The 18,136-nt window shown below is 36.9% G+C and overlaps 2 protein-coding genes across 2 annotated transcripts; one reads left to right on the plus strand and one right to left on the minus strand.

The window, feature by feature from the left end:
• Positions 1-108: 108 nt before the first annotated feature.
• LOC137395087 (cystathionine beta-synthase-like) lies at positions 109-15,764 on the plus strand. Its single transcript, XM_068081878.1, has 13 exons — positions 109-230; positions 455-626; positions 723-829; positions 1,262-1,396; positions 1,493-1,572; positions 1,664-1,798; positions 4,197-4,358; positions 7,609-7,819; positions 8,472-8,583; positions 10,741-10,818; positions 14,384-14,518; positions 14,819-15,012; positions 15,421-15,764. The coding sequence occupies exons 2-13, from the start codon at positions 469-471 to the stop codon at positions 15,522-15,524; spliced, it is 1,611 nt and encodes a 536-aa protein (XP_067937979.1). The 5' UTR covers positions 109-230; positions 455-468; the 3' UTR covers positions 15,525-15,764.
• On the minus strand, positions 15,695-17,978 carry LOC137395089 (ubiquitin-ribosomal protein eL40 fusion protein). The gene is made up of 3 exons (XM_068081880.1): positions 17,841-17,978; positions 17,544-17,733; positions 15,695-15,909 (listed from the first exon to the last, which is right to left on the minus strand). The coding sequence occupies exons 1-3, from the start codon at positions 17,941-17,943 to the stop codon at positions 15,816-15,818; spliced, it is 387 nt and encodes a 128-aa protein (XP_067937981.1). The 5' UTR covers positions 17,944-17,978; the 3' UTR covers positions 15,695-15,815.
• Positions 17,979-18,136: the final 158 nt, after the last annotated feature.

The raw sequence follows: 18,136 nt of genomic DNA on the forward strand, positions 1-18,136 counted from the left end.
GTCAGGGGTTGTTCTCCCTTTTTATTCTTTCATTAATATACCTAATCAGAGTTGATTGGCTATTGAACTGCCGTAATAGAAACAAGCTGCTATGGTCGGCTGTTGCGGCTAATTTATTGGCACACTCGACAAGCGATTTAGTTTCGTTTTGCTCGTCTGTGTTTACCGACGCGCTCTTGTTGTGGCTACCGTGCGAAAATATTTTTGACAGTTTTCCTTTGCAAAATACAGTTAGTGTATTTTACACGGCTACAAGCCGGAGTTGGTGTATTTTACACGGCTACAAGCCGGTTCTGTGAATTTATTATTTATTGCATATATGTTTTTAGAATATTTACTGATGCATTTTCTCTCTATCACTTAGAATGTAGCTACTGGTTTACACATTACGTTGAGCGATTTTTAAATGTTACCTTTTACATGCAACACAACAATGCGTTAATTGGCGTTTTAGAGATTTACTTGGAGATGACAGAAAGGAGTCAACCTAATGGACATACAGGCTCTCGGAACCTACATCGGACTTCGTCGTTAACGGACCGTCAGTGGACACGTCCAGACCTGCCTTCCAAATGTACATGGAAGCCGGGGACTAAAGAAAAAGACCCCCATGAACACATAATACGGTGACATAGTACAGCTATGTGTGTTGCATCGTGGTTCTTAACTTATAGTTGAAACGCATTAAGAACCAGTTCTCATGTTTCATAGTTTGATTGCAGCAAGGAAAGGCCCAAGGTTTTGAAGAATATTCTCGGCGCTATAGGCAATACCCCAATGGTACAGCTTAATGTTATACCAAAAGAAGAAGGAGTTAAGTGCAGAGTCTGTGAGTAGTTAGAGTTAGTTAGTTGTTGGTAGTTCACCTGTAATATCCTCAAACATTTGCATACTTTCTATAAAGTTGTTTAGTAAAGTTTGGAAGGCAATATTATGTTTCGGCGATGTTGTAATTAGTTGCTACATAACCCTTTGTTAGCTCATTGCTTTTTGTTACACATTTTTCAACTAATTGTTTATTAACTATTATTAACGATTATTTTGTAATAAAATTTCACTTGTCCGTTTTAACTTTGTCCTCTAAAAAAGAAATTTTGCCAGTCACAAAAGATCATTTGAAATTATACAGTGATAATTTATTCCTTTTATGCAAATTTTTTGTGAAATTTGCAAAAAATGATCAGTAACAATTCTATTGGCATTTTGAGTGCCAAGACTTGAGCTTGTTTGCTGGGGTTTTACTTGTCTTTTATTTTGTCAGTGGCCAAGTGTGAGTACTTTAATGCTGGTGGCAGTGTCAAGGACAGAATAGCTGTGAGGATGGTAGAAGATGCCGAGAGGAAAGGTATCCTTAAACCGGGAGACACGATTATAGAGCCAACCTCTGGGAATACTGGTCAGTGTGACACATGCTTTCCTCTGCTATGGCCAAGATGTCTGTTGCTCTGCCTTCACATCTGCCTCATTTTGCGTTCCTGCGACTCTTTTCCAGGTATTGGATTGGCTCTCTCCGCTGCTGTCAAAGGATATCGGTGTATCATCGTCATGCCAGAGAAAATGAGCTCGGAGAAGGCAAGAAAATAGATTGTACTGTTAGCGTTACCTCGAGTCTTGTTGTATTGTCAGGCAGATCAGGCTATGAGATACATTTCTGTACTCACAGGTGAATGTGCTAAAAGGACTGGGAGCTGAGATTGTGAGAACACCAACTAGTGCAAGCTTTGACTCCCCAGAGTCCCATATTGGTGTCGCTTGGAGATTAAAGGAGGAGATTCCAAACTCGCACATTCTTGACCAGGTTCCTTGTCTAGCCTTACATTCAACAGTCATACCCACCCTGTGATTATATCTACTTACGTGTCCACTAAATAACTTACTTATATCTATTCTTTACAAAGCTCTTGCTGTTAACTGTTCTAGTCACAGTTAGCTTTTGTAAAAATAATGGCCCAAGTCTAATTACCTTCCATGAAGTTTCACAGGTCAAGTTCTCAGATTTTTTTCACTGCCAATGCATTGTCGGTTTCAAACACAAACTGAAGTTTCTGGAATCTGATAAGTTAAACGTTTAATATAACTGAATTCAAACCTCGCTTGAGTAGATATGAGTGACAGTAGTCAGTATTAGATATGAGTGACAGTAGTCACTACTAGACTAGATATGAGTGACGGTACTCAGTACTAGACTAGATATTAGTGACAGTAGTCAGTACTAGACTAGATATGAGTGACAGTAGTCAGTACTAGACTAGATATGAGTGACAGCAGTCAGTATTAGACTAGATATGAGTGACAGTAGTCAGTATTAGACTAGATATGCGTGACAGTAGTCAGTATTAGACTAGATATGAGTGACAGCAGTCAGTATTAGACTAGATATGAGTGACAGTAGTCAGTACTAAACTAGATATGAGTGACAGCAGTCAGTACTAGACTAGATATGAGTGACAGCAGTCAGTACTAGACTAGATATGAGTGACAGCAGTCAGTACTAGACTAGATATGAGTGACAGCAGTCAGTACTAGACTAGATATGAGTGACAGCAGTCAGTATTAGACTAGATATGAATGACGGTAGTCAGTACTAGACTAGATATGAGTAACAGTAGTCAGTATTAGACTAGATATGAGTGACAGTAGTCAGTACTAGACTAGATATGAGTGACAGTACTCAGTACTAGGTATGAGTGACAGTAGTCAGTATTAGATATGAGTGACAGTAGTCAGTATTAGATATGAGTGACAGTACTCAGTACTAGATATGAGTGACAGTAGTCAGTATTAGACTAGATATGAGTGACAGTAGTCAGTATTAGACTAGATATGAGTGACAGTAGTCAGTATTAGACTAGATATGAGTGACAGTAGTCAGTATTAGACTAGATATGAGTGACAGTACTCAGTATTAGACTAGATATGAGTGCCAGCAGTCAGTATTTGAGGTTCAATTTCATCATGCATGTCTGACATCTTACCAATTTTTTAAAGATTGTAAGTAGGTTCTCATTAAAATTGAATGGCCGTCTGCTCATAGTATGGAGCCTCATTTGAAGCTTTCTGTTGTGATCATCAACACTTGCATGGTTTGGTCTATCCATGCTGATGGTTGCCATCGCTGAGCATTCAAGCGCGACACCGTTTGTCAGATGGTGCAACTCAATCTATCAGTCTGTCACCAAGTTCATGACAGGAATCATTCTCAATTTGTATTGGCTCAACCTTCATTACTGCTCATAGCTTGTCAAGGTGAATTCAATGGTTTTTGTTACTTGACATGCCGGTATCTGCTTACGTGATGGCGTTCAGCTCCTTAATTCGCAACAGATGTTGTCTGACCGCTAGCAACCCCTTGTATTCAGGTCCCTGGAAAATGTATCAAATTTATTGAACTTCACCTTTTTTTTTTTAACAGCTGCTTGACATTTAGTTGGTCAGAAGATTCTATTTCAAGTATATAACCATGAATGTCACACAAGCTTCCATTTCACAGCAGCAACAAACATGGCTATACTCTTGTCTGATAAATTCTAGAAAATAATAGTTTTCACAGTTATCCACCTTTGCAAATCATTTGAGCACATGTTAACACTGATCAAACCCTCCTAAATTCGTTCTATTTCATGTCGTCATGAATGTTTAATAAATTTACTAATGTTACACGTCCACTTTTATAGCATTTATAGCATTACAACAACTTCAAAAGAATTTTTCTTTTATTCACAAAAACAGAAAGACTTGAGGATTATTTTGCATAAAATCTTGGATTTGAGTAACTCAACTGCTCAAAGTTATTAGCAAATAGAAAATGGCTTTACTTGAAATCAAAATGAGTAAAAGTGTCAGAAATAAATGTTATGTTTGAATCACTATAAGAGTTACTCAATAATGTTTTTAGAAGTATAATTAGTTTCATCAAACTCTACTCCTTTTGAGTTTTCTTCTGATGTATAAGTTGTATGCGGGACAGATCAAGAACAATACTTAAAAGAGAGATTAAACGTAGTGAGTGCTGCAACGTCAACAAAGGGGATATTCTTTTGGGGGCCCCGTTTAATTTTCACACCACTGTATGTTTTACATTGATATACATATTGGTATATGTAGGTTTAACATTGATATACATATTGGTATGTACACATAATAATCGTATGTGTCACTTCCATGTCATATAGACATATTGTATAATTCTCTAACAGTACTGTAATGCAAGCAACCCATTGGCTCATTATGACGGAACTGCTGAAGAAATCTTGGAAGCTTGCGGAGGGAAGGTAGACATGGTGGTATGCGGGGCGGGTACCGGAGGCACCGTAACAGGCATAAGCAGGAAGATTAAGGAGAAATGCCCAAATTGCAAGGTCAGTGTGCATCTTGGCCTCAAAGTATGAACAAGTAGCCAAGGAGTCTCCATTTTGTGATAGCCAAGGATTTTCCATTAGGTGATAGCCAAGGAGTTTCCATTAGGTGATAGCCAAGGATTTTCCATTAAGTGATAGCCAAGGAGTTTCCATTAGGTGATATAACTTGTGTTTCTTCTTCCTTTTTCCACAGAATACTATGTACACGGTACACGCTCCTATAAGGTACACCTTAAACGTTAATTCCAAATAACGTTAATTCTAGATAACATTAATTATAGATAACGTTAATTCCAGATAACGTTAATTCCAGATAACGTTTATTCCAAATAACATTAATTTCAAATAGCGTAAATTCCAGATAACGTAAAAAAGATTGTGCAAAGTTTTTGCTTCGTACTGCATAAAAACTTCCACATAACGTCAAGTGTCATGTAGGGGGCAACTTCTCAAATTCGGTTTCAATGGTAACATACATGTATATTGTCGCATTTATGAGAAAAAATCATGTATGTATGCAATTACATCTATTATAAACACAACTTCCATGACATTCTAGTTCGTCGTGATATATGGTCAGATGTGTCAACAAAACAGAGAATAGGTAGCTGCGCAAATGTTAATAAATACTTAGAGGCGATCGATTGGTGCAGGTGTTACAGCTTAGGTCTACCAATCTGATTGTCTCGAGTTGGGAGCATTGCCGAAAGTTATCTTTTATCCTAACCTTGACCCCTTGGATCAGATAGATGATGAACCAGTAGATACCGCTCTTTTTATTGTGAAATATATTTGTGTTTTGCTTTAGTGTAGACGTATAAAATATTTGTTATCAGTTTTACTTTGCAGAATAGACTGCTGTCTAGAAGAAATAAACAAATCTTTGTAAATGGGCGTCGAAGATGTGCATTTCCCATCAACTTATTGTAGAATTACCACAGTCATAGTCTATAAAACCAGCGAAATTGATCAGAAAAAGGAGACAAGTTGTCGATGTAAGCTAATGATATTACAGTTGCGATACAGCCAACAAATTAAAAAGTTGAGCCTAGTTTTTTTGTAACTCTTTTTGTATGGCCAAAAGGGTGAGTGTGAGAACATCTTGGAAACCTTGGAACGGATTAGCAATTTACATGTATTTTACTGTTTCTATATCGTAAATACCTATAACATATTTACGTTGTAGGAGCATCTGCTGTATACAGTCAAGCATTGACTTATGGTCACCTCTATGGTCACCTCTATGGTCACCTCTATGGTCACCTCTATGGTCACCTCTATGGTCACCTCTATGGTCACCTCTATGGTCACCTCTATGTACAAATTTGTCGCTATATTGGTGTAAAACTTGCGCAGATATTTGTATCGACATATTAATTAACTTTCTCAAAACATGAGTTTTGAAACTGAAGGTAAATAGAACATAATAGTAGCATAAGTTATATAAATTGACTTAGTTTAAACTATCTGGTGTAAATTTCAGTGAGTTGCGCTGTGTACTTGTATCTCCGCTGTGTACTTGTATCTCCGCTGTGTACTTGTATCTCCGCTGTGTACTTGTATCTCCGCTGTGTACTTGTATCTCCGCTGTGTACTTGTATCTCCGCTGTGTACTTGTATCTCCGCTGTGTACTTGTATCTCCGCTGTGTACTTGTATCTCCGCTGTGTACTTGTATCTCCGCTGTGTACTTGTATCTCCGCTGTGTACTTGTATCTCCGCTGTGTACTTGTATCTCCGCTGTGTACTTGTATCTCCGCTGTGTACTTGTACCTCCACTGTGTACTTGTATCTCCGCTGTGTACTTGTATCTTCGCTGTGTACTTGTATCTCCGCTGTGTACTTGTGTCTCCGCTGTGTACTTGTATCTCCGCTGTGTACTTGTATCTTCGCTGTGTACTTGTATCTCCGCTGTGTACTTGTATCTCCGCTGTGTACTTGTACCTCCACTGTGTACTTGTATCTCCGCTGTGTACTTGTACCTCCGCTGTGTACTTGTATCTCCGCTGTGTACTTCTATCTCCGCTGTGTACTTGTATCTCCGCTGTGTACTTCTATCTCCGCTGTGTACTTGTATCTCCGCTGTGTACTTGTATCTCCGCTGTGTACTTGTATCTCCGCTGTGTACTTCTATCTCCGCTGTGTACTTGTATCTCCACTGTGTACTTGTATCTCCGCTGTGTACTTGTATCTCCGCTGTGTACTTCTATCTCCGCTGTGTACTTATATCTCTGTTGTGTACTTCTATCTCCGCTGTGTACTTCTATCTCCGCTGTGTACTTCTATCTCCGCTGTGTACTTCTATCTCCGCTGTGTACTTCTATCTCCGCTGTGTACTTATATCTCTGTTGTGTACTTCTATCTCCGCTGTGTACTTGTATCTCCGCTGTGTACTTCTATCTCCGCTGTGTACTTATATCTCTGTTGTGTACTTCTATCTCCGCTGTGTACTTGTATCTCCGCTGTGTACTTGTATCTCCGCTGTGTACTTGTACCTCCACTGTGTACTTGTATCTCCGCTGTGTACTTGTACCTCCGCTGTGTACTTGTATCTCCGCTGTGTACTTCTATCTCCGATGTGTACTTGTACCTCCGCTGTGTACTTGTATCTCCGCTGTGTACTTGTACCTCCGCTGTGTACTTGTATCTCCGCTGTGTACTTATATCTCCGTTGTGTACTTCTATCTCCGCTGTGTACTTCTATCTCCGCTGTGTACTTCTATCTCCGCTGTGTACTTCTATCTCCGCTGTGTACTTCTATCTCCGCTGTGTACTTATATCTCCGTTGTGTACTTCTATCTCCGCTGTGTACTTCTATCTCCGCTGTGTACTTCTATCCTCGCTGTGTACTTGTATCTCTCTGCTACAACACTTTACTTACTACATTCCCACTCACCTGTCTTTCGGATAAAGTAAAAATAAAAAGTGGGTTTTAATTATTTAGTTTTTATGTATAATCAAGGTTTTTGCACCATTTTTCAGTTTTATATAACTTTTTTAATTCTTATGTAATGCTTAAAATATTTATTATAATTTTTGGAGCTTTGAAATGAACTAAACAAAATACAATAAGCATATTTATTCCAACATGTAAAGGTTTACATATGAAGCCAATGTCGGGCTGGAACAACTTGACGTGTTGAGGTTTACTGTTTCTGTTTTTGTCCTCTGATAGTATAGGACTCTAGAGGAATCAATAAGGCACAAAAGGACTACGAATAGTCAGTGCATCCATTGCTTGGGTTTTATAGGTTATTGGAGTGGATCCTGAGGGCTCTAGCATCGCCGTCCCTACTAGCCTCAACAAGACTGATGTTACGTACTACGAAGTAGAGGGAATAGGCTATGACTTTGTTCCGACCGTATGCGATGTGACAGGCGTCGACAAGTGGTACAAGAGTATTGACAGACCTTCAGTGCTCATGGCCCGGAGACTTATGAAATCTGAAGGTCTCCTTTGCGGTAAGCGCTACACTCTACTGAATGGACGTTCTTTAGTCTTATGTGTGACCTTAGTGTGACCTTATGACCTTGCTCTTATTCAGTGGTCAACCACTTCTAAAAAACTGCTTTATGCTTAATCCCGTCTTCCTTATGAAAACACTACATAAATCAGTACGGTCTTTCTTCAATTATGGACAGGTCATTGCATTCGAACCTTCATACCTGGTTGCACACACATAAATAGTGTTAGCGTACTTAATTGATATTCACTTAGCCTGTCACTATATTCAAGGACACCTGCTGGCATGCGTACAACAGTTGTAAAGCAAGCGTTTTAAGTTTTTCTTGTTGCATGCTTTGATGAGTTGAGCCGTCTTTACTGCCTGCTTAAATCTAATAACGTGCTTCGGTTTCTATGGCCTTTTCTATGGCATACGTGGTTGGCGCGACTGGGTTCTGTGGTGTACCTGGTTACTATGGTATGCATGGTTAAGCCTGGTCGATCATGGATGCTACGTATCATATCCCTGGAAGCTGCAATATTGTTCCTGGATGCTATGGTATACCTAGGCACTATTGGTATGCTTTGATGCTATGATATACATGAATACTGTGTTATGCCTTGGCTGTATGATACCTGTTTGATGAGCGTAATATGTCTGGGCTGCAGGGGCGAGCAGTGGCACGTCTTCCTACATCGCCATGCAAGCTTGCAAGGACTTCAATCTTACTGAGGATCAGACGTGTGTCGTTCTTCTGCCCGATTCGATCAGAAACTACATGTAAGTCAGTAATATTATTTGTGCAGTTTTACTACCTCATAGAAGAGCTGTCTATAATTGACCTTGACATGCTTCAGTGCATGAATTTGGTGCAGCTCTGTTCACTTCACTCTGACCCTGATTTGTGCCATATTCAAGCTAAGCGTACGTCTATTTCTTCAGGATGCCATGTTCTTCTGCATACATCCCTAGTTAATCATGTGACTGTCTAGGTTTAGTCTAGTTTATGCAGCGTCAGAATATTCAACTCAACTCTTTATTTACTCATAAGACTCAACATTACTATAAACTAGTCAAGCAAATTTACAACTGACTGCCCAGTTATTCATCAGCGCTAACAACAGATAATATATGTGGTTACAGCACAAAGACATGGTTACAGTACAAAGACAAAAGCAAATAATATAGGCTAGCAAAACAGCGTGTGGTTACATAACGATGATTATTCATAACCAATAAGTACTTGTAATCTCAAGGCGTCTACCACTAAATATTCACATCACAGTTTACGCCTCGGTGCTAAAAATAAATCTGGTACAAAGTTTGTGTAGGTCAAGATCATCACAGTGACATATTCTTCACAATTAGCAGTCTTTGTTTGCAACCAGAAATCCTACAGCTAGTCCGCATGGATTTTTGGTGTAGTCTTATAGCAAATTAGCCTGCTGTATATATCGTGCTATGAGACTTGTTGCTATATTTGTAAAACCTGCATACCGTAAATATTCCTTTGTCGGATGGACTCTTCTGTGAATAGTATTTTACCTTTAATCTGTTTCAATAACCAGTGGAGTTTATGTAGGCTGTAAACTATAGGAAATGCTATGCTAGTACCCACTTATAAATACGTTTTCAAGCATTTAAAATGCTACAAATTTATTCTGCATTTATTAGTATAGCAAAATAATAAATAAATATAGATATATCTCCCTTGTTTTCTCTTCAAAGTGTGGCAAGAGAGAAAATGAAACTTTCAAGCTATGATACTTTTAGGCTAACTATGAGACTCTCATTAATCAAATGAAATTTGAGAACAAACACTGACGTGATGCTTTACAATTACATCATATGGAATTTATTACATAATATGATGCAAAAGCTTTGAATGAACTATTTACGTTTAGTGGAATTTACTTTAAAGTTCCTTGTGTACTGTAATTCTTCATAGAAAGGCTATCAGGGTTTGTACTGGTTGCGCAAAATGGGAATTTCTGTTGGCATTTGTACAAAAGGTTCCTGCTGTCAACAAGTCTCTAAGCTATCTTTAGCTTTTTAATTGATTCATCTGTTTGTAATATCATTAAGCAGGTAGCAGATACCAAATCATTTCATGTTGTTTATGAGAAGCCTGTGTGCCATTGTTGTGAATAACCAGTACAAATGAGTCTGGAGTACAGTAGGAGCAGAGTCTACCGTGTGACTTCAAATTCAAAAGTAGATATACCAACGGAGTTAGTAGTCACTACTAGACCCTCACATCTAAGCTTGGTCAGTGTTTGTGTATTAATCTGGATTGCATTTAACTAAACATGAAGATTCGTCATATACATGTTCTTCTTGAAGTCTTGCTGTAGTTTTTCTTATTAAAACAGTAGGGAATTAGGAGTGAGTTTATGTGTTGAAGAAGAGACATTGTACCATTCTATAGTCATCCTATAGTCATTTTTTAGACATTCTATAGCATTCTATAAACTTTTTATAGGCATTTTATTAACATTCTATAAGCAGTTTATAGACAGACGTTCAAAAGACTTCTATAGGCAGTCTATAGAATTCTAAAAGTATGCCATTCTATAGTAAAATGCGCATCTACTACTGTAGCAAATTTACGCAGCCATTTAGTAAAGGGTCCACGAAGTTATTGCAAACACTCGCTATTATTATCATCTACAACATACTCGATTAGGAGTTGTGTGCTCTTTCATGTAAATAGTATAAGAGCTAACAATGCTTTGTCTCACATAGTCCTATTTTATTATCAGAAACCGTTGTGGATGCTTGTCTAAACTTGGTTTGAAAATTCACGTAATGACAATGTTCAATAAACAGGTCTTTATCTAACATAACTGACATACTATTGATATAGTATATCTGCGCTATGACCGCAATCGTAGGGCACAAGATTACTGATCAATGGATGATGCAATGATGTTTTAGGACGAAACACCTTGCCGATGAGTGGATGATAGCCAGGCACTTCATTGAGCCTCTCTCTAAGAATGAGTTTGAAAAGAAGTAAGTCACCATGTCAATTTTCACGGATGTTTAGGCTATAATCGACAATAATACGAACACGAAACCTGTCAATCAATTGTCAAGTTACGTACAGGCATTTTCTGAATGTATCTGTAAAAAGATTTTGACAAGGTAAAAGTGTAAAAAAGATTTTGCCTGTTATGATGGTCTCTCTCGTCAAGGAAATCCCTTTTTCAATTACTCATAACACAAAAGTACTCAAACCTGAGTTTAATTACTGTTCATCTATACTAGGCAAAATTAACAAAACTGACTTTCCTTTTTCACTCCCATGAAATTTCTGCATATTCATATATACAGTGAAACTCGGATAACTCAAACTTCAAGGACCGAGCAAAAGTGTTCGAATTATCAGAGCGTTCAAGTTATCAGAGCACTGTCACAAGTCCATGTATTTACTTTTTTATTAGTAGATACATGTACATATACAATCTATAATATAAATCAAAAGCACAAATGGCTTGTTTCAAATTAAATGCTTCTAATGTAAAGTTTAAAACGTTTTTATCAAAAAGTATAGAGATTTTTCTATCACTTGAGATTGGTTCGTTGTTTGAGGTGATGTTATTGCCAGGGCATTTTTTAGATTGACATTGGCAAAACTTGATCGTTGTTGAAATGCTCAAAAGAAAAGACATCATTTTCTTTTGAGCGTTTTACCAACGACCAATTTTGCCGATTTTTCTTGAAGTTTATGCAAAGATTACCTCACTTCACCTCGCTTCCGAAGGGCGATCGCTACGCGGATGTTTGGTATAAATCAAATTTCACCAAACCTTTAGAAAAGTCGTTGACAAAAATATTTTGCCGATGGTGGTAATAACGACGCTTATGAATTACGAAAAGTTGAGGTTTACCTCTATGGCTTGGAATAAAGTGATTTTCTAAAGCGATAGCAACTGTTTCGGTAGCCTTTGGGCAAAAAACTGTTCGTTATAACAGTGTTGAGTTCGAGTTATATAGAGCCATTTATCATTGCGTGGGAACGGACCAAGCAAATCCATTCGAGTTAACCATGTGTTCGCTATATCTGAGGGCGAATTATCCATGTTTCACTGTATATAATATCTTCATACAGAGACTCATATTATCCTATTCTATTACAGAAACCAAAATAGTGTTTTGAAAAATAATCTGCTAAACCGAAAATGGACAGTAATATGAAGCTTCCTTTATGCATCATAACTGTAAACGCATAAATACAAGTGTTTACACCCTAACTTACAACAGTTTTTGCAAGTACTATTTCAAAAAACCTTTGTCTGTTAGGGTTCCAATTATTGATTGTGAAATTGGTTAAAATATTTTAAAAAATACTCTAATTTAAATATTTAGTAAAAAAATGTTACATTTAGTAACAAAGTTCATTAAAAACCTGCTCAATATTATATGGCAATATTTGTTTACATATTTAGTTCAAAATCCTGTGACTAAAAGTCTTCCATTGTAGTAGCCTGTATTTGGCTGCGTACATACATACGAGTTAATATGTTATGGTATTCGTTTCATATGGTGTAACCATCGTATGTTAGAGCAAATACTTGCATATTAATAAGTGGCATTTTGTTTACTTTTAGCTTATTTGTTAATTTTAACTGTATTTAGTTTTTAATTTTGTAATATACTAGCATATTTGTTGTACATGTATATACAGTATACTAGTATATACTACAGTAGGAATATGGTGTTTTGATTATTTGTTCTACCCAAACTCTCAAGAATAACTCTAACTGCCTCAAGTAATATTACATGTCATATTAAAATGATTTTTATACAAAACTGTGTAGAAACTAAATAAATAAAATGATAATCAGTAAAACAGTCTTTCTTATTGTTTACCTTAGAGAGAGAAGAGGGTGTAAATGTAGGCCCAGCAATGAGAGGGTTTGGAGGTAAAATGTGTGATAGAAATAGCTTACTCGAACTTACACTAGATACAGTTTAAATTGTTATATATATTGTTGTATATTTTTACACGTGTTTGTTTTTTAACCCAACTATTTAACCATCACCTACGAAACCTACGGTTTTTTAATAAACTTTGAACATCGTATTCATACAAGTGATAATAAGTTGAGGTGTGGGTGTACCTCTATATACTTTGATAAAGGGATAGCTCATCACTTGTTACTCGTAACCATTGGTAACCAGACTTTGTTATGCATACCCATGAAAGTCTCAAATCTGTTACAAGTAACAGCGGAATGCAGTTGATAGTACAGTCTAGTAACTAAATACTTTTGCATTTTATAAGTACAGATAGGAGTAGCTCGGACCATGGTATTGGTAGTGAATGATGTCGACAATATTACTAATACGCTGTCCCGTTTTCAACTAGCTCATCATAAATGTACCATAGAATCAGTCGAAAGATTGTCATTTGGGCTAAAGCCACTTTACCCAGGCATGAATTTCAGGCTACTACATTATATTCTATCTTAGAACTTGATGTGTTCAAAGCACTTGTTCAGGTACTTTACAAGCTGTTTGTTCACTCACATTATTGGCTTATGTGCTTTCAGCAATGCGTAAGTATCTCTCTGTTTTTTGTACTCCCCTTTAGTGTGGTATGAAAAGTGTGCTTTGTTTGTTCTGAATGATTTGATGTGTTTACGTTACACACAGTGTTATTGTATTGCCAAGCAGTTTTTGTTACTTGGACAGTAAATCCTAAGGCTTATGTTCATCTGTATAAGGGTTAGACCTAGGCCTGCTCGGGCCTAGGTGGGCTACTAAGGGGATTCTATAGACATGGCTGAATTCACATTTCACCTCAACTGATAATATTGCTAATTTACATTAATAAATTAATAAGGAGTTGTCTGATCTTGTTCTGCTTAATCACGTATGACACAATTTCAAGCTTTTTGCTTCAAACTTGGTAGCTGCTCTCACATTTTTCACATTAAGAGTTGCTTACACTTTTTCCTGCAGTTTGGGTAGTTGTTTACACTTGTTTCAGTTTTATTTTCTATTTAGATTTGAACTAAATAAGCCGTTCACAATCAAAAATGAAAATATTTTCCATTTCCGTATGCAGGATTTAGTTTTCGTTTTTTCATATAAAAATTGTTAACTCTTTACTTTAATTAGTTCATTTAAAAAAAATCTAATATACGATTATTTCCTCCTTTTTCCTATTTATTAGAGTTGCAAATAAGTCATTGTGTTTGGCTGAAGATGCGCATAGCCAATGATTAACTTGGAGTTGAATGTCAATGCATTACAGTTTAACTATCTATGTGGAATTTGTTGTTAGATTATGATAATGCTCGAGCAGACCACAGATCAGGTTATCACATTACAATGCACACAATAGCATTTGAATCTTTAGATATTTTTTATGTAACCCATGTGATTTAATGAGAGAACTTTGGCAACATAGTTCGCGTTTTTATGGGCCACATTTTTTAACCTTTTCCTCGCAAACGTTCTTTGTTATGACCTTGCAGAAAATGGTACCTCTTGCAATTCTTGGTTCGCGATCACCTTACAAATCGATGTACATCTGGATTAGTAGTACCCTTTACTATTCTGTTAATAGATGGTCAACACTGCCAGTGAGCGCGCTCAACCTTTCTGTGCCGCTTACTGTCTCACCGGACATGCAGATCAGCGAAGTATTGGAATTACTCAACAAAGAAGGGTATGACCAGGTGCCCGTACTAGATGAGACTGGGTGAGTTTATCTAATTACATCCCTTTTTTCAAAGATCCATCTTAGAAACAAAGTATAGGCCAAGAAGAGTGTAAAACAAATCAGTTTGTTATTTTTACATCGTCTAAATGCAGTCGTTAAACTGTGATACTGCTTACTTACATGTTAGTATAGATATTCACTAGTTAAGATGTAGTTTGCAAATTGTAAATGCAATTAAAAATGGTTTAGAATGACTGTGCTGCGAACAGACAACGTCTGTGTAACAATCATAAAGCTTCAGCTATTGTTTACAATTAGTAAAACTGGTCGATGTTGCAGGGAAATTCTTGGCATGGCCACCACTGGCCACATAATGGCCCAAGTGATGAAGAGCAAAGTGAAGATGGGGGATCCTGTCAAAGTTGTCATGTACAAGCAGTTTCAGCAAGTGAGCCTTGACACCCCTCTCGGACAGGTCTCCAACCTTATGGACACGGATCACTTTGTTCTGGTTGTGCACAGCCAGAGGAACGGTATGTACTCGTTCTCCTCAGTCTCTAGAAATTATTTTCTCGCTGCTGTTCCACACCTCCTCTTTTATTGTAGATTGGCAAGCGTTTCGACACGGTAAACTTGCATTTTCGGCTGTATAACAGACTTTCACGATTGTTTGCAATTTGCTGTTTTATGTGACCTTGGCATATTGGTTAAAAACAACGGTGACACGACAGATTATTTGAGTTTATTCTAAAATGAGTATTACATTGTTCGGATCACTACAAAACTTGATAGTTATTTGATTACACAACACTAAGATTCTACTTACTCGAACGAACTGAATTCGTGAGTATTCAAACTGAGTTTTCTGTCTGAATATGCCTACACGCCATTCCAACACTCTTCACCTAAAACCTGATGTCAAGTGAAAACACTTTTTGTAGTAACTTCAAGTCAACATGAAACTGTCAAGACCATGATCTTTGGCATCGCGACGAGGATAGATATACTCAACTTCATCGCGAAGATGGAAGGAAATGAGGAGTGAGGACAACTCTTCAGTGGACAAACATAATTCTACCTATATACTAGCATTCCATATAACTTTACACGCATTTTACTCGTACGCATTTTATGTTTACATTTCTGTTCCAACCGGTGTGTGATGTGCATGTAACTTGTGTATACACGTAGAACATTGTGTGAATGATATACCACTTCTTTTCAAGGGACGCATATTATATTTGAATCTCACTGAATCCTCAATAAACATCTGAAATTATTGTCATTATCATCTAGTGAGACACAAACAAGTTGTACAGGTTGTGCAAGGACTTCTCTACTTGATCTTCTTCTTAGGCCTGATGTTACTCGTGTGACCACACTTTTTCTTGCGACAGTTAGTAGCACGTGGGTGAAGTCGCGCGTAGCACCTGCAAAAGGATACCAAACATGTGATTAGCAGTATTCTGGTGTTCACAAGAGAGACTGGTTTACAAACTGCATGTGAACAGATTTCGCCAGCATAAAAATGTTTTTTGTAAGTAGTATACCCTCGCCATAAGATTTTAAATCGTTCCAAATTTCATATAGAGGGATATAGAAACCCATAGTGAATATCTAATGCAAACACCCATGGTAAAAACCATCAAACTTATTTTATACGTACTATACATATTAAAAATTAGTAACAAAATAATATGTCAATCTTAGCAACTAATTAAGTAATTTTAGTGCATTTAGCAGTTATGATCTGTTCATAAGTCTTACTTCTTCTGTTAACGACGCTATCAATCTTAGAACCCATGGCTAACGAATTGAAGGTACATATGTAGTTATAAACATATAATAAGCTAAAGTTAATAGTAAAAATTATATTCCACACTAAAATATGCAGCAAATTTAACCTTACTTTTCACTAACTTTTGTTTCTCTCTCACGAATGTGCAAGCAATGTTCGTTAATGTCTCCATTTTTCCGTAAAATAATTCAAAATAGAAAAATATTTGTTTTGATGCTGATATCGACTGGTTCAGCAGCGCAGAAAACTATTTTAGATTGTGAGATTTTTAGATTTTAGAACAGTGCGAAGATGAAATTGGAAGCTCAAAGGAAAACGATATTGACATTGTAACTGGTACCGACAGCCAAGAATGCTAAAATATTGTTTTCAAATACTGTTATTTGGTTTCTGCAAGCATTACATGCATTGTTATGTAACATGTTTTATATTTTTTAATATTTGATAGAGTATTATTATTTATAAACTTGCCGATTTGTACCCTATCGTTTGATAACTCCAAGACTATTATCTAAATTGGCCTTGTAATAAATAGATTTCAAAAATGCGTTCAAATTTAGAATATTGAAAAGAAAATTCATAGCTCCCAAAAAGTGCAACTCAGATTATGTGATCTTCATATGTTAACAAAAATGATCAACCAGCCTGTTTCTTTATTCAAGTATCTACAATGATTTAGAGATAACTTTTTGTAGCAATGCTTCATTTAGAGATAACTTTTTGTAGCAATGCTTCAAGTCTAAACTTGGCTACTAAATAGCATCCTTTATGTGGCGCTTGCGAGCCATGTGTGCTCAGTAGCGAAAGAGCTAAATTTAAGTTTTGATCTAAAGAAAAATCAATGTGCCGACCTTGATATTGTCATTATCACACCTGTTTTGATTGAAAATGATATTTCAAGCCAACTGATATTACTAGGAAATGATTTATTAGCCTTTGCCAAATGATGAATGACTACCATTTGAAAATATTGCAGCAAACTTTTGGCCACAGAAACCCATTTTCTGTGGCGATGCAACAAACTGCAATTTAGGCGCCTGCGGCAAAAATATTTCATTATTCTTGCAAACTGGTACTACAGGATGGACTGCCAAAACTTGAAATAATCAGGCAAACTTTACAGATGAAAGGTACATTCAAATTAGGCTCTTAAAGAAGAGGCTCATAGTTAACGCTTGACTCTCAATGATGGGAACAAATAGGCAGCCACCGCACTAACTATTTTGGTAAAAACAAAATATGATTGGCTACACAAATGGCACATACTTGCGGCAGATCATCTTATCACAGTTGTACTTCTGGGCTAACATCCTTAGGGAAGGTTCAATGATACCGCCTCTCAAACGCAGAACCAAATGAAGCGTAGATTCTTTTTGAATGTTATAGTCAGACAAAGTACGGCCATCCTCCAATTGCTTGCCCGCAAATATCAATCTTTGTTGATCTGGTGGAATTCCTGTGCACAAAACGATGTAAGATTGGCACTTACTAGTAAAATAGAACATTTTCTCAAGAAATAACAATGCAAAGCCTTGATTTCAAAGTCTATTCGACTAATACTACCTTCTTTGTCTTGAATTTTGGCCTTCACGTTTTCAATTGTATCGGATGCCTCGACTTCTAAAGTGATGGTCTTCCCCGTAAGGGTCTTTACAAAGATTTGCATGGTTCCCTCCCTCTAAAACAAGTTATACAGGGCAAATATTATCATATACTAAGAAGACAGTACAGAATACAGCCCATATCGGAGTGAACATTTACGAAAGAAACGCATAGCCTATGCATTTACATGTGACATTATTAAGCGTTGAAGTAACAAATAACAAAAAACATGCAAATAATTATGCTAGTAAAAATTC

The sequence above is a fragment of the Watersipora subatra genome, chromosome 4 (assembly GCF_963576615.1).
Source record: "Watersipora subatra chromosome 4, tzWatSuba1.1, whole genome shotgun sequence".
Lineage (NCBI taxonomy): Eukaryota > Metazoa > Bryozoa > Gymnolaemata > Cheilostomatida > Watersiporidae > Watersipora > Watersipora subatra.